Genomic DNA, 17,508 nt, shown 5'->3' with positions numbered 1-17,508 from the left:
AGGTTGGGAATGCCTTGCTTACAGCTGGTTTAACAGGAATCACGCCAGAGAGGGTTTGAATTATGAATTGTCTAGCAAATGTACAAGGTCTTAAAAAAGAATAACATTCAAGAATGATTTTGAATTTGGTTTTCTAACATTTTCTAGTGTAGGAAATACTTTCGAGATTGGTGTCTGCTTCTTTCTTCTCCTGCAAAACATCAAGAGCAGTGAGGCTTGGTTTTTGTTTCGCAGAGCATTATGATATAAGGAATTGATAAGGTACAATGTACTTGTTTCTGAGTGATTTTATGCATTCAAACCTTATTTAACAGTAGATTAATAGGTATTAATAAAAATAGGTCAGAGTAATCTAGCCCAAAATGCTGTCTCCATTGTTGCTTGTCTCAAAGCTTACTTTCTCAGAAAAATAAAAAAATTAAAAATTAAAAAAAACCTCAAAACTTTTAAAAGAATAAACTGAAACCATTCATTTATATCAGAAGAGCATCAGTGAAATTCACTCCCTCTAACCACCCAAAAGAAAAATTCTATTTTGTCTTAAATTTATTATATTTTTAAATAAATAAATTCCTACTACATCCAACTGTGTTTCCAGTTGAATATTTTAAGCAGTGTGAAGCAGCAACTTGAGGAAGAGTGTTCTTGACTTTTTTTAACTTTTCAGCTTCATGGTGTTGTTTGAACTTACTACATCCTTAGATTGTGTCTAGTTTTCAGTATTGCACTTACTCATGTGGTTTGATAGGAGTCCAGATGAGAATAATAGATTCCTAAAATGTTATCTACAAGGGAAGATTGTGAAGGAATTCATGTTGTTGAACTAAAAAAAAAAAATGAACTGAGAATGTAAGTATTCAACTACATGAAAAGAAAACCATAATGAGGAAGGGTCTTGTCCACTGTATTAGTTTTACAGGGCAAGAAGTTACTGCATCCATTTAATCAGTGGCTGCAGAGTTAGACTCTGAAGGACAAAGAATTACAATGGAGATGATAAAGCAGTGGAATAAGCTGCTATGAAGTCTCCATATTTGTAGATCTTTAAAAACAGGTTACACAAACATCTGCAAGAAACATCAATATAGTGTCTCTGCCTGAGGTTAGGTCCTTCTCTTCATATGGTCTGTGATTACACTAGCAAGTGCAAGCTATCTGGGAGGAAACAAAGCCTTCCCTACAATTGGAAGCATGTGTGAATTCACTTTTAAAAATGTAGAATTAAAGCCAGATAGTCACCACAGTTGGTCAGTAATCACTGCATATACCTTAGCTTGACTTCTTAAATTCAGTAATTTCTAATAGTGTTCCTTCAGCTTTTTTCTTGTCAGCTGCTCTTCCTTGTCTACATAAGTACATCCACCCAGTGTGATGCAGGCTGCTGGGAAAGTGCCAGCCAAAATTCAGCAATAAACAGCTACATCCATGCTGTAGTGCCTCTGAGCTCATTCAGCTCTACTGTTTCTATTTATGCTGCCTCACGTGATATCAGCATAAATATCTTTGCAGCATATTCCTGTGCTTTTCACTTCATAGCTAGGGTAGGCTTGCAGCCGTGGTACAGACGTACTGTAAGAAAGGTTACTACTTTAACTTCTGTCATGGTAAATGTAGGACATGTTTATCTTGTCTCTCTTCAGGAAGACATCTTTTAATAGCCAATGAATAATCGACCCAAAATAGATGAGGTTAAGTTGTACTCACTTTATCAGTATGTTTATTTATTTAAATTATTTAAATTGCTAATTGTCACTTCAATATGTGCATATAGAGAATTTAGCAATCTTTTCCTATAAAGATGGTTTTCAGCTGGTGTAGTATAATGAAATCTTATTGCTTTCACAACTGAAAGCTTTTGCGGCATTTTAAGTAATTTTTATTACAATTGGCTGTTATTGTAAATTAGGTTTTCAAGTATTTTGATTATGAAAGGGAAATGGAGTTCAGTTAACTCTAATCAGGATTCCTGCCTGCTGACCTGGTTACCTGTACCACTGCTCTCTGTCATCCTCCAAACATCTGTTCTTTGACCCATTTTCCTTGCTGAATTTGTTGCTCCAGGGTTAGTTCTCATTCCTGTCTGCCAATACTTAAGGAAATAATTGACCTTTTAAAACAAAATAAAAAAGTTATGTTTGAATTTCTTAAGCACTGTGAACACTCTACAACACAGCATAAATAATGAATGGAGTGGAGTTGCAATACTAGTATTTCTGCAAAAATTACATTGTTTGATTTGACAAATGCTAAGCCTTATGAAGATTTATAATAATGATTGTCAGCTTTTGTTGAATTCAAAAATCGAGAAAAAAGCACTTAGATGTAAAATTATAGAATTATATTGTACTTGACAATACCAACCTTTATAGATAAAAAGTTTAAAAAAAATATTTGCTGAAAGGCATAAATTAATTTCAGTAACTACAAAGGACGTTCAAATTGTAAAAATAATAGAGGAAGTAAAAGCTGTCTGGCATGCCAAACAGACTTTAATGTGATTATTAGGTACAGGTTTTTTAAATTAAAGGCAAAGAGATCTCAGATTTCATACTTGTGAAGTAATATCATTCACTTGTCTTATAGGATTTAAACTGATTCTGTTTGCTCCTGCAGTCACTAATCTCATGCATTTGTGTTGCAAAAACAGACTGATTGGGATTTGCTGCCTGTATAGAAGAACACTGAGGTAGACAGCAAAACAATAGCCAGGTGGCAGACATTCTGAATTACCATGAAACCTAAAAGCATAAGGTTTGGGGTGGGGGGAGGGAGCTTATTTTGTGATATCTCTTGTATGCCCAAGCAACAGTTTCAGCCTGTAAGTCTGACTGTGTGAGTTCATATTCATTACACTTTATATGCCATTGTAAAATAGATTTCTTATTTTTGACAAATGCAAGCTCATTACTTTGCCAACAAGAAAACATCTATATGAGAAATGGTCCATATGTAAAAGCTCATGAATTTATTAGGTCTTTTGCTTCTGGAGATTAACTGTTTTCCTAAGACTGCTTTACATTTCATTTTGTGTACTGTGTCTGTGTTAACTCAGTTACAGTGCAATCCAGTTGTGGATATTCTGAAACACTCACCCTTAGCAGTTTGCATATATTTATGTAATCAATAGTTCTCCCAGTTGCTTATTGAAATATAAAGACCTAGATCGAGGTCCAAGAGAGGTTATGAATATTTAAATGGGGTTTAGATAATATATAGGTCATGTGGATCCCTCAGTCTGAGAGTGAAGTCTTCAAAACACCTGTCCAATCCCACAGACACATCAGAGTGACTCTGTTGATACTTGGAGGGAGGAAAAGGTGGTTGCTGTTGACAGCACTCACTGTACAGTTTTGTTCTGTGCACTCCTACATTTGCCCCTGCCATTTCTACTGGATTGGGCAGTTAAATGCCCCTTTTAAACAAACTTTTTGTCTCATAAAATTTTCTTGCTTCTCCCTTAAAGTTTTTTTGACAGAAGGCAGTGGGACAGCAATTTTTGGTCCAAATAGGTGGCTTGTGAAGGGGTTAAGCCAGTGATGCTGCAACTTTTTATAGGGTGGTGTAAATGTATGTAATGTTTCAGCTCACAGTGAGCTGGGTTTGAATTTCATTGCAGAATTCAAATTTCTGACTGTCAAAAAATGTTTATGCATTTTGTATCATCAGTAACAAATTAAGATGTCCAAGTAGTTCTTGCAGTGGGCATTTGAGTGAAACTCCTCTCCTGCATGAGTGCCTATAGGCTCTCTCATGATTCTCTCATGGATTTTAACTGACAAAAACCAAGCACAGTATGAAGTCTCCAGCATTATCTCAATTCTAATTGCAAAACTCTTTGTGTCTTGAAAAGAAAGGAGCAATTCTTTTGCTGCTTTAAATTAACTGTTTGGGGACTTAAACTGGAGAAAGTTCTACATCTGGTGATTCAGATCAAATTTGCATTTTTGCAGGCCACATCTTAAACTGCTGCATATTTAAACTTGTAGTTGTTCTAGGGATTTCTGTTGCAGTGACAAAGTTCAGAATCACACATGACTTCAAAGTCCATAAGCATAAGAAAACTGTATTGTTGCTGGCTGCGACTGGTGGTTCTAAGCAAATTCAGTTAAATTTTTAACATGTTCTGTAGTTCTTCCAAGAATGTTGTCCTTAAAATACTCATTTACTGTGTTTGTATCAAATTTAACCTACACAGTGGCTAGAGATTAGTTACATTACCAACTTTTGGGAAAGCTTGTAACATCTACTAAACTGTTACAAGCAGTGCCAAAACAAATGTACATCTAATTTGAAATACTTATTTCAAATGGTCTTGTAAGTTGCAAATGAGGATACTTGGAAAAGTGGAGAATTATTTGGCTCAATGCCTCAGTATTTGAAGTTTCCCCAATCTGGTGAAACTGAAAGACCATTTTAGCAGCTCTTTTAGTGTCTAAAAGGAAAAGCAATGTATAAAGCAACAAATTTTGAGTCACATTGAAATAAAAGACTGGGTCATTATTGTTTTCTGACTTGTGTCAAACAGAGCTTGATACAGTTGTGGCTGATATGAAAAAAAAGCTGTTTAGATCTAGACTGGAAGAAAATTCAGTGCAGCAGGTAGTATTTTGGTTTTAAGGGGAGAACTTTAAATTTGGCAAGTTATTCTGTGTGGTTCTGGATGGTTAGATCTGTAAAAACCTACTACTTTGACAAAGCCAGGAAGGCATTAAAATCCTTCTGTATCTGGCTTTCCCTAGTAAGAAAAAATGTGATTACAACTCAAATTAGCCTCCAAGATACAAGAAATTCCTTATTGCTTCATAATAATCTGAACTATTTACAGGATGTCTGCACATTATTTTTTTTTCCATAATTCCACACATCTTGGCATTTTTTCATGACATAACTAGATGGGGAGCATGCAGGAAGATAACTGGGTGCAGAAGACTGCTACTGGGAGAGCAAATTTCTGATAGTTAATGCCGAGGAACCATGACCTCTTTAGTAAAATACTCAGAGAACTTCTGCTCAGGAAGATGCTGAGAGTAATAAAAAATGTTTCCAGACCCTTCAGTGGTCAGTACCACCATAATGTCATCCTTCTTTGCAAGAAGTTTATATACATTTGGAATGCCAAGTGATGTAGATTTTCCTCCTCTACAAATCCCACATTATTTTCTTAAAATATCAGTAGAACTGGAGAGTTTTGTACTTCTGTGATTATCTGCTGCAATCCCAATCACAATAGTGTCCTAGAGAAGGAAGGTAGGCTGTTGCCCCACAGAAGATTCCCAGGAGGCAGCAAATGGTGAAGGCTTCAATGGCAAATTGGCATGTGCCCTGTGGAGCTGGGCTGGGAGTGGTGCTGGAGGGCTCAGCTGAGCTGCTGGGCCTGTGGCTGCTGCTATGAGAACAGGGAATTGCTCTTCATCTGCAAAAGCGTTCTGTCTCTCTGTTTAGCACCAGTAGCTTCACTGTACCTGACTTTATAGGGTTTTCCCTCTAGGTCTGTCACAGTTTTGTGCTTTTTTTTTCTGCCTTCCCTGAAGGGTGAAAAGTAGCCTCTCATTCATGTAATAGCAAAATTTGCTTTTACCTGTGCATCTGAGAGTTTTTTAAGCTGATTCTGAATTTTTTTTTCCTATGTATCTCTGAAGTATGAATTGTCCCATCTGAAAGAGGTGGCAGGTGTCCAGGGTAATAAGAGATTTAACATCTCGATGGTCATGATGAGAAATGTTTTTACTCCTAGGTGTCTTGTTAAGTAGCAACTAGTCTTTGTGATCTGGACTAATTGTTAGCAGTACAGGAAGAAACCAGCTCTGTCTGGCTTTCATCACATAAAATCATCCCACTAATCCCACTTGCTTTCGATAGAATCTTTTTATAGCTGAAGAGCTATTGAAGCTGAGTCCAGAAGGGAGTTCTCAGAAGCAAATTGTTCTTGTGGCTTCTTTCTGTAGGTCCCATAGTAAGATAGTTTGATTTCTACTCCGGCAATCTGATTGCTTGCATACAGTTTTTTTTTGTCATCTTTATCTGTCTAAGGAAATCTGTTTCACTGTGGATGATATTACCTGACTTTATTTGTGACTTCTGTTATCCCTGGTGGACTGCAACATTTAAAGTTGATTCCTGTAAAATAATGCAGTATGTCTGTTCAGTACAAATACTTGCAGGAATATGAGATCTTTTGTCTTCTGTTTTAAATCAATTTCACAGTCTTGATCCTTATTATTTAAGGTGTCCCCAGACCCAGGATTTCTTAAGGGGGTTGGCTAATACTCTGGTGAAAGCTATTGTCAATAACAGCAGGCTTTTAGCACACCTTCTCACAGTCAGGATAAAACTCATAATTTAATATACATGAAAACTGTTATTTTAAAGCATTATGCAGGAACAAATAGCAATAATAACTACAGGAGAGTATTCTACAACTGCTTCATACTTTAAATAAGTTTTTCCAAGTATATGTTAACTAATGAAAAGGTAATGATATCATATAAGCAAGCTATGCTACAGGATTGCATAGAGAGAGCAATGGAGCAACTGATGTTGCATAACTTAGTGAATTTTTTATGAATCAGTTAGGAACTAGCTAGTAAATAACACTATTCACCCCTGGAGCGGAAATTTAAATTGATATTAAGGATGTCAAAAAGCTTGGAGGAACGGGCAACAGAAGAGTCTGCAGATTTGAGTGGCAAGAACAATGATTAAACTCCAACAGATCAAATTGAAATACAATTTCATATGTTCCATAGGCTGGATTCCTAATAATCCTCAGCAGTTTAATACTGACATGTTAACGATTTTTGCCCTGTGTCAGCATCTGGAATGACAATGACAGTTGAGGCTGATGGACACATAAATCTGAAGCCTAAATAAGTGATACCTGAACTCTCAGTGAAAGGAGCTGGAGTAAACGTGAACTGTACATAGCACCTGGAAAAGGACTTGCAAACATCCATATGAAGAAGAAAGCTGACAAAAATAATAATAGACAAATAATCTTCCCCTGTAACCTGTGAATGATGATAGTAAAGCTGTGGGAAACTTGATGAGTTGTCAAACTTATGTCAACTGAAGGTGCTTGTTCAGTGTTTGAAATAGTAGATTTTCAGTATCTGAACCATACACACAGTTGTTATTTCCAGCTTACCTGGTGATTGTTCAAATTGAAAGTCCATCAAAATATGAACAGCTATCATAAAGCCTTCAAAACATAGTCTTGGAAATATTAGATGTGATGAATGGAGTAACTTACTGCAAGTGTTATATCTGGGTTCACCAAGCTATAATGACTGAGGTTGGCCAGCATAAGATAGCCTATGGAAATACTTACTCCTGATTTTTTTGCATGTAAGGGGGAAATATGAAAGGCAGTCAGGACTGGGAATAAACCAAAATCCTTCACTGTTCAAATGGAGAGGGATGGTTTAGATTCTAGTCCAATTAGATGTAATATGCAGCACAATTTATATTTATTATGGGATACATACACTAACAGAATTTGGGGACACCTGTCTTGTAGAGGAAACTGAAATTCAGCTGATTTCCATCTCTTCCAAAGCAAAGTTTGTGTTGCACATGTAGTCTCAGCTTGAAAGATAAAGTGATAATTGCTGACCTCTGAAAGCATCAGAGGTTCAACAGAGAGAAAAGTGAACTCAGTTGGCACTGAGGAAGCAGCTCGTGGTACCTTGTCTTTGCTGCAATTCATTCTGTTCTATTTTATTCAGGGAATCTTTCTGCTCTCTTTTTCTTACCTTTGTGTCCTTATGAGCAGGCTGTAAATCTCTGCAAGACCTACTTTAAAGATAGCAATATGGTTTAGAGAGTTTTCTGGAATACATAAAGATAGATGGGGCCTTGTCATATTTACAATGAATCCACTGTGTCAGTGCAGGAAGCTCTAAAAGCTTTGTTTGCATGGCAAATTCTCCCTCTTTTGAAAATAATCTATTATAATGCAGTTTATATAGCATGATTTCTATTTAGAAGATGCATAGCTGGACACCACTAAGGATCCATTCTGTTCAGCAGTCAAGAATGGTTTCTATTCCTCTCAGCCTTTTAAATCATTAGTACTGTAGAGACACTGCTGAAGATGGAACACAAACATTTTAATCTTACTTATTTTAGAATATAATTTTTTTAAGGAAGGCAATTTCTATTAATGGGTCATGTTTTTCAAGGAAGATCCCTCTGTTGTTTCAAAACTGGGATCATGGAAATCCCAGAACTGTTAGTGCCACTTAAAATTATCTGTTCATATTACAGTATTCTGACATTTTTCTTTGTACAATTAAAACTTTATTGTGCCGCAACAGTAGAAACTGGAGTTTTCTGTGCCAGATGTCTACCTCTGGATAAAGGTTTTGGTTAATTAGAGTTGGGATTTCATTGTTCACAGAGTTTTCATTTGAACTTAATCATCCCAGAAAATGAGGCTTAATTTGTAGGGAAAATAGACCACTTTGCCTTGTTAAGTCTTGCTGTCATTTCCTTAAGGAGATCCAGCACCAGCCTATTTTTATAGCAAACTGCTGCAATTTTGTGGGCAGAAAGGTGGGTGGGAGGAACCAAACAGACCAGACTAGAAGCAGATGGTACTAAGGTATTTTAACTATTGAGGTGCTCACTTATGAATCTTGTCATAGAACAAAAATCTTAAATTTTAATATTTAATTCTTCTAACAGAATTTAATTCTTCACACAACTCTCTGGCAGGTTTGCTCTCTGGTGCTACTGTGAGTATGGAATAATTGTTATTGGTAACATAGGGAGCTAAAACAGCCAAAGTCTGTGCTGTGGCTCAAGAGGCCTAAATGACTCCTATTGTGGGTAGATCCTGTACAGAGGAATTAATGACTTTGTAAGTGATGTATTTTTTATGTTTGCTCTGGGCAGCATACTAGCACACACCTTACAGTAAATGGATGTTAACATCTGAGGTCCCAGGTTCAGAGAGCAGGGAACACAGGGAACCCATCCTACATAGTATCAAGTTTGATTCAGTGTTATTGCCTGCTCACATTTTAAGTTTGATTTCAGTGATTCTGACTACTTGATTTAATCTTCTGGCTTTTTAATTTAGTCCTTATGTTTGAAAATTAAAAAAAAAAAAAAATCTAGTATTTATAAAACATTTCAGTAATTAAGAAGATTGTATAATTCTTTGAGTACTACATTTTAAGATTTTTTTTTTGTGGTACCTGAATTTGGGACTGTAGGCTGGTATCTAAAAAGAGCTACAAGAGACCTGGAGAGGGACTTTTTACAAGTATCTGTTGTGACAGGACAAGGGGCAGTGGCTTCAAACTGACAGGAAGTAGGTTTAAATGAGATATTAAGAAGAAATTTTTTTCTGCTGTGAGCATGGCAGAGTACTGGAAAAGGTTGCCCAGAGAAACCATGGATGCCTGGAAGTGTTCAAAGCCTGGTTGATGAAGTGGAAGGTGTCTTCATGGCACACGGGTTGGAACCAGATGATCCTTAAGGTCCCTTTCAACCCAAGCCATTCTGTAATTCTATGGTCATTTTATATAGTAAAGAGGCTAAGTAATTAAACAGTCTTAAAGTTAAGTGAAGCCTGGCTTGTTATCTGTAGTGAAGTCTAGGAATTTGGGGAAGCTCCTTGTTCTGGGTGGGGAGGAAGCTTATTTGTTTACAAACAACAAATTTTGAAACAATCACTTTTTACTCTAAAAAATCCAAAAATGTTAAAACTAATGTTATTTTTCTCCCAGGACTGAGATTTCAGTGTACATGGAGATGTTGAATCGAGCAGCTCTCTAGCCTCTGGACTATCAGTAATAATTTTTACTGCAGAACCAGGACTTAGGAGGTGTCTTTGCTGATCTTTGGCAGTCAAACTATTACCTTTCATTTGGGGACTGAATGCCTGTCCACTTCTGTGCTTCATCATCTGGACCTAAGCGGGTTATTTTGTTCTTTTTTTCAGTATTGAGAAACTAATACATAGTAGATAATTTACTTGTTCATTTTTCCCCATCCTTGTGGTATTTTTAGGCCAGAAAATTAGGGTTTAACAAGGAAAGAAAATAAAGTTTGAGTATCAACTGTGGTGTATTATGGTGATAGAAATGGGTAGCATCATTTGTATTACTTTAATAAGCCAGGAATGGTTTAGAAAGAACAAAATCTAGAAGGTTACTTTGAGCCAGTTTGAACTCCACATATGAGCAAAGGCAGCCAAAGAACAACAGCCTCACCATAATCACTGTGTCTTCAGTGTAGATGTTTTGTGGTAAGCTAATAATGAATCTTCAATAGCTGCAGTGATACAATTTTTTTAATAGTCCTTCATTTTTGTTGTTTTCATGCAGGTTACCCTGAAAGCCAAACAGGTGAAGGATTCTGTTACATATACACCAGGTGTGTGCTTATGAAAATGACTGGGTTTGGGTGATAGCTGTGCCTTTCAAAGTCTGTTCTGCAGAGAGATCTTTGCAACCTTGCCTTTGAGAAAAGAGAAGAACTTCTGGCCCTTTAGCTGCATCCTCCCAGGTTTTCTTATTCTTATTGTGGGGTTTGGTCATTTGTTCAGGTTGCTCTTTTTCTTTATATCAGTGTGGGAATTTAGGAGCACTTCCCATAGATCAGATAATCTCCTAATTGGCAAAGTTCATCGCCTTGATGATCAACTGAATGTCTTGATTTCTCAATTTTGTTATTCTTAAGTCGTCAGTCCAGAGAAGCTTTTTGTCCACTCTGCACTATTCTGAGAACCTTTAATTTGTGGACTGTTCCCTGTTTGTTTGTGGGGTGTTTTACTTTTTCAGAAGTCTAACAGCAGTGCTTCTAACAGGTGTCATTAGGCTCTCGGAGCTTAAAACACTGGCACACAATTCCAAAAATTTCAAAGTCAACGTGAATCTGCCAGATCACATAATCACCCAGCGAGAAAAGGAAGAGGAAGTGGAAGAGGAGGGGAACTACAATCTTATATCAGAGCAGATGGATATCCAGACAGATCCAAAGGAGACCATGGCAAGTGAAACTAGACACCGCAGGCGAAAAATTGTCAAAGCACCTGAAACAGCTCTGCAGGCAACAAAAGAGGTACCAGAAGAGAAGGGCAGAGGGAGACGTCAGAAAGATTTTGATAACACTGAGCAAGAGGAAGAGAGTGATGATGAAAGCAGAAGAAGGGAGAAAAGCCGTGCACCAGAAGAACTGTGGACTCAAAATCAACAGAAACTTCTTGAAATGGCTTTGCAGCAGTATCCAAAGGGAACATCAGATCGCTGGGATAAAATAGCAAAATGCGTTCCTGGAAAAAGCAAGGTATGACTTGCTTTGACTGACCTATAGTATAAATTGAAGGGAAACATATTTGTAATAAATCATTAATTTATGATTACCTTAAGAATGAGAGTCCATATAGAAAGGTGAAACCTTTGCTTGGCTTCCCATTCCAGACTCAGGTGACCTAAAGAGAGTTATTGTTGCTTTATTTAAAACATTTTTTCATTTAGTTCAGCTTGTTTGATCTAATACAGAAAATGTTGAAGTAACTCCTTTCATTTAAAATACCTACTTCTCTACCTTTCAGATCTTCAATTGCAGGACAAAATTAGATTTTAAAACAAATTTTGATTCAAAGTTTAGTAAGCAAACGTTGATGAGCTGCTTTGCTTACACTTTCACAATACCTTTCTCAACCCATCTCAATGAACAAACAAAATAAGTAATCCATCTGCAAGTGTTAAATGCCCAATAATCTATAATGTTCTTTTTGTAGGTATAATTTTTTAAGATAGCATTGTCATTGATATAGATGGTCTGTAGTAGATTTCTTAATATTTGTGATGGTTTGGTTTCCTTGCTTCAGCCATTGTAGCTGGCAGAAAAGCCCTGTAATATTTGTGCCAAGCACAGTGAGGGAGCAGGAAGTGCGGTGGGGAAGGATCTGGGTCTCTCTGGCTCTGGAGCTGTTCTGCAGTTTCTGGTGTCATTAGTGACCTTGAAGACTCGGCTTAACCTGCCTGCAGTGTGGCTCACACCAGATAATTGTTTTAAATAGATACTGCAATACAGCTGTTCCATAATTGTTCCTGCAGTCATTGTCAAGAAATACTGGGCAACTGTTTCTTGGGTTTGTGTGCCCTTCAAACAGATAAACGAGCCACTAAGAAATGTAAATTTCAAGTTAATTTTTCTAATTCCCTCTTCACTAGATGTAGATTCCCCTTCTCACATTCAGTGTGCAACTTTAAAACAAGAAAACAACCAAACAACCAAAAACAAACCCAGCAAAAACACCACCAAAAAAAAAAAAAAAAACAACAACAAAAAAAAACCCAGACCCAAACAAACAAAAAACCTCTACAGAACCCCCAGAACACAGCTCTTCTTCTAGAATAAGGTAGCAGTACTAAAATATCAACCTTTGAATAACGCTTTTGTGTTTCCTTTCAGGAGGAGTGTATAGCAAGATACAAGTTGCTTGTTGAACTGGTACAGAAGAAAAAAATGGCTAAAAGCTGAATGTTTTGAGCAAGAAGAGACGTAGCTCATCTTTGTCAAAAATGGGGTTTTAAATCTCATATGCAGGAAACTGCATTTTTGTACCTCAGTATTTCTATACGTCATGTGCCTTAGTAAAAGAAAATATTAATAAATCTTATACCACCTTACCTGGTTTGTGTGTTGAAGAATGAAGGTGTGTTTGTATTGAAGAGCTGCTTGTGTCTAAAAGTGAGCAGAGCTTCAGGAAAACCCCCTCTGATAATCACACACTGAATCTGGTAGGTTTCAGCCAATGGATATACAAATAACTTAGTTGTTTTGAAAGAGAGAAACTGTTAAGCAAGCACGAGAGTAATGAAACTCAAAATACATTTTTCTTTCTTGCATCTCTAAATCCAAGACCATATGCTTATACATACCTTATTCTTACAAATATCTAGTAATACTTTGAAATAAGTAGTATTTCTATTATTAACTTACACATGTATTTATATGCACCTGCAATATAGTGGGGTTTTTTGCCAACCCTGCAGTGGTATTTGATGGCATTGTTGATTCAGTAAGGTTGAAATGGGTAAAAACACTAAAGGCCTTCATGTTTTAATTAGAAATTAAAAGATAAGGTACTTCAGGACCACTTTTTAAGTACAGAATGGCTAACATTCTTGGGCTAAGCGTTCTCATTTAGGGGATGATTGTACACCCTGGATTCAATTTAAGGAATAGGTAATAAGGGTTATATTAATCCATACTTGTTTTGTGTAACTTTTCCGAAATTGTGAAAAGCTTAAACTGCTGGAACAAAAGGTACTTAATGGGCTGTAAATGACAGCAATAAATCAGAGCAATGATCACAGTCTATTGCAAGAAACATTAAGGACTTGAATTTTTTTAAGCATTATTTACTCTTAAATTGTGATTTAATACCAGGATTCTAAAAATTTTTTAGCTTGAATTCAAAATCAAAATGACAACTCAGAAAATAATGTATCTGAACTCAAAATTGAAACTTGGTGGCTGAAAGTCTCTGTCAACTTACTGCCATTTCCACTGCAGATTTCCCCAGTAACTGTGCATTGTGCTCTGTCTGTTAGATTAGATTAGCACTTCACAACATTTCATCCCATTCCCATAAAACCTTAAGGGCTAAGTATTTAGGGAATATAAGAGTGTTCTGTACATGTTCCTCTACCCATTGGAGTTTTTTGGTTTTGGTGGTTTTTTTTGGGGGGTGGGGATTTGTTATTTTCTTGGAGTTTTTTTGTCTCATATAAAAAAAAAAACCTTAATTGGTAGAAATAATGATACTAAAGAAGCATAGCCAGGTACAAAATAATGCATCGAAATTTTTTTTTCACAGAGAACTTCACAGCTTAACTACACTGGAAGTTAAACATACTTAGAAACTGTGATCTGGGTGATAATCAATGGAACAGGAATTCTGTGCTACTTTAAAGGAAGACTCTTAGTGAGATCAAGTGAGGTATTTTCAAGAGGTATCAGGAAAAGTTAACTTTCAAAAGCTTTTAGTCATCCGGAACCCTCAATAACAGGTGACTAGATGTGAAGCAAGGTAATTGAAATGGCTGCAAAGAAAAGGTGCTAAAATGGTGAAGGGAATTAGTGAAAATTAATGGGTGGAGCTGGGATAGAACATGAGCAAATGGGAGATGTACTGTTCTTGAAAAAAATAGACTGGTAATGGGAATATTTCTGCAGTTTCTAAAAGAGAAGGCAAGTAATGGAAGAGTTTAGCCTGTGAGGAGAGAGTCATCTTTCTTTTCCACTCTGGATTTACTTCACCTGGGATGGTGTGCCTGGTTCAGTGTATCACACTTTGAGAAGAAGAGCATCCAGAAGAGAGCAGAATGATCCAGTGTTTGCATTGCCTGATTTGCTAGGAAGGTATTGCTGCTATTTGCTCTAGACTAGAGGGAGAGAAAAACCTTCCAGGTATGTAAAAGAGTTTTGCAGTTGTGTGATCTGTTTGCCTGATGTGATCCATATATAACAAATATGTTACAAATCTGCTGTGGCTGTGAAGAATATCACTGGACTCAGTTTGGAGTGAGAGATAGCTTAGTTAGGTGTCAGGGCAAAAAAATCCAGTGCCAAATTTAACAAGGACTTGAGAGGACTCTTGACACCTTTATTGCTGGAGATCTAAACTTACTGTGAGCACCTGCTCAAGACTGCCTATGTCCCCAGCACGTGTGGCAATAGTCACACACTGCCTCCCAACACCTTCCGCTTCCCTCCACCACAGCCTTTCTCATGGGGGTCAAAGGAAGAAGGACAAGCACTGCTGACTGGTAAGAATGTTTGTTTGTTTGTTTGTCTGTTTGTTTGTAAGACCATTCATACTGAGAAACTTAAATCAAACTTACCTGAAGGAAGATGATCAAGGATGGGCAAAGGTTGAACATGCCATGCTGTCACACTTGTCGGGTTGAACACCTGAAGTTCTGGGTGTCTGTCTAATCACAGGTGCTGCTTATGCCTGGAGGGAAGGGAATTGATGGGTTGCATCCCTGCTGCTTGAAGACTGAACCTTTCTGAAAGCGGAGGCCAGCTGGCTGTGTAAGAGAGATGCACTGGCCTCTTGCACAGTGGCACTGCACCAGGAATTGGTGACAAACCCAACTGTCTCAGCATCGAGAACTGGAAAGGTTTGCATAGCACTGGTTGGTCCTTTCAAACTGAAGATTTTGGATGGGGAATGTGTGGCAGTGCCCTGCAGCAGTGGACCTGAGCTCTGCAACCAGAGCTCAGATCCCCATATGAGTGCCATCCCTCATGGAGAGGGGTGGTGAAGGCTTCATCCAGGGTGCATCCAGTCCTACTTCATGTCCAGTTCATCAAAGGCAAAAGGAATTGGCCCACCTTTAGCTTTAGCTTCAGTGCTTGGCACTGAGGAAGAAGGCCAGGGTAAGAGTCCAAGACCTTCAGAACCTCTCAGGGCCCTTTCTGGGTTGCCAGGTGTTTTGTGGATGATGACACAGCCCGTTTAGCAGTGCCTTTAGTCTGTGGTGACTGAGGTCAGACATGATGCTCACCAGGGAAAGGAAGACTGTAGCCAGGCTTTGTTTTCTCATGGGTCTGTTATCAACCACCAGAGCTTGTTTTTCTAAAACTTCCTTTTCTGTCCATGAAAACCAAGGTCACTCAACATTTGGGATTTAAGCAACTTCTTCAAACTTTTGTTCTAGCACAGAATCTAGCAGATTTCCTTTAAGCAATGTTAATAGTTGCCAGCTAGCAAAATACACTTTCTTTCCTGGGCAATTTTGAGCTCTAGCTCAACAGTGTTTATGCACCGTAATTTTGTGTTCTGTCCTAGAGCCAGTAGGTGTGTGTAGGTTCTGCACTCTGACTTGCACCAAAATGTGTCTGATCTGAGCCTGCTTTGAGTGTCTTTGCTCATCTCTGCTGATGGCATGAGCAGAACACTATGGAAAGGAGTTGTTTGGAGCAGATGAGACAGGGAGGGCAACATTCCCTTACCATGCTGAGGATAAAGTCCAGTGCCAAGCTAGAGGATCCTGACAGCCATACTCAAGTGAGTAGAATATGACTGAGATGCTGTGAAGTGCTCTCATTTAGGCTGTTTAGTTCTAGAGGAAAGACCAGCAGATGCTGTTCTGCTGTGTCTTTTGTAAATGTACATGTTTGGAGTATTACTCTCAACTTTATAGTTCTCAGTGTTAGAACTAATTTTTAAAAAAAAAAATGGAAGATATTTCAAGGAAGGTTTTGCGATGTGACCTCTTTGTGGTCCTCCTTTGATGGGACCTGAAAACAACACCAACACTCAAGAGCTCTCCTTTAGGCAAACTCAACAGTAAGACTTTAGTGCAGCTTATGAAAAACAGGCATCAGAAAACTGGTCAGTTGAAATGTCACACAGTGCTACTGCTGAATGAGTTGCTCCTGCTAACACAGCTTGAATGGATAGGGTTGGCAAAAGCAGGATTTCAGATGGTGTAGGCTGTCCAGGATTAGTTAGCTTCTGCAAGCCATAAAGTTTGTTGTCATTGTTGTGAGTAAAGAGGGGTTTTGGTGAAAAATCTTCTGAATGCAGCACTTTTAGTCTGTGATGCTTTGGTGACAGAGCCCAGAGCAGTTCCCAACACACTTGGAGAGCTCAGCAGCTTGGCTGCCAGGGATCTGCAGAGGGGCCTGGGCTGTTCTGGCATCCAAGGAATTCCACAGGGACAGCACTGTGGGCTTCACTGAACTGGTGCCAAATCGGCCACAGATCATCATCTTTCATGTCAGCACCTGAACACTCATTGAAACAAGGTTGGTTTTGACTGCATCTGGCCTCATGTGAACTTGGCTTTGATGTGGCCTCTCTCTTTAAAGGGCTGGTGAATTGAATGTCTGGATGTCAGAACTGTCCTTTTCATTATTTTCTTACTGTTGGCATACCAGGACTGTGGAACTGTAAACCACCCACTGCTATCCTGGGCTTCTGGTACCCAATCTCTTTTGACAACTTCACAACTATTTCTAACTTTGCCCCTTTCACACTTAGCAGGAGACAGGTATCAGAGTTTAGGCAGTCCCTCCAATGGAAGAAACACACAAGTAAAGGCAAGACTTAGCACTTTCACTGACTCCTATGGTATTGCTCCAGTTGGAGCAAGGTGACTTATATTGCCTAAGCATTTTTTGGTTTAGGTTCATGAAAAAATGCAGCAGTCTGTGGCTCCAGGAGAAGCACTCGGGATTCCCTGGAAGCTTTGTGCCAGGAGCAGGGGCAGACTGGGCTTTTCTTCCCCTCCTCTCCAGATCTAGCAGTACTGGAGTAATTACTGTGTAATTTTGGGACCCAGCCTTCTGTGTCTGTAGTCTCCCTTCTCAACACTGACCAACAGACAGTGCTCCACAGGGCAGAACACTGACAGCTCTCTCCTGAACCTCTTCACCTCAAAGCATAAAATATTCATCAACTACTCCCAAAATGTCAGGAGGTTTTTCAAGTCCTGGGAAGGGTGGAAGCAAGTGATGCCCCTTTGCCATGCC

The 17,508-nt window shown here is 38.3% G+C and overlaps 1 protein-coding gene across 1 annotated transcript in view; it reads left to right on the top strand.

The window, feature by feature from the left end:
* Positions 1–12,647, top strand: part of DNAJC1 (DnaJ heat shock protein family (Hsp40) member C1) — a 108,622-nt gene extending 95,975 nt beyond the window's left edge. Inside the window, exons 10-12 of the mRNA XM_086860522.1 lie at positions 10,335–10,383; positions 10,817–11,295; positions 12,430–12,647. Coding sequence (XP_086716648.1) covers positions 10,335–10,383; positions 10,817–11,295; positions 12,430–12,498 — 597 coding nt within the window. The 3' untranslated portion in view covers positions 12,499–12,647. The remainder of the gene's footprint in view (positions 1–10,334; positions 10,384–10,816; positions 11,296–12,429) is intronic.
* The last annotated feature ends 4,861 nt before the right edge of the window (positions 12,648–17,508 follow it).

This window comes from Cyanistes caeruleus, chromosome 1 (genome assembly GCF_971803275.1).
Source record: "Cyanistes caeruleus chromosome 1, bCyaCae1.hap1.1, whole genome shotgun sequence".
Taxonomy (NCBI): Eukaryota; Metazoa; Chordata; class Aves; order Passeriformes; family Paridae; genus Cyanistes; species Cyanistes caeruleus.
This window is presented reverse-complemented; position numbering and strand designations above follow the sequence as displayed.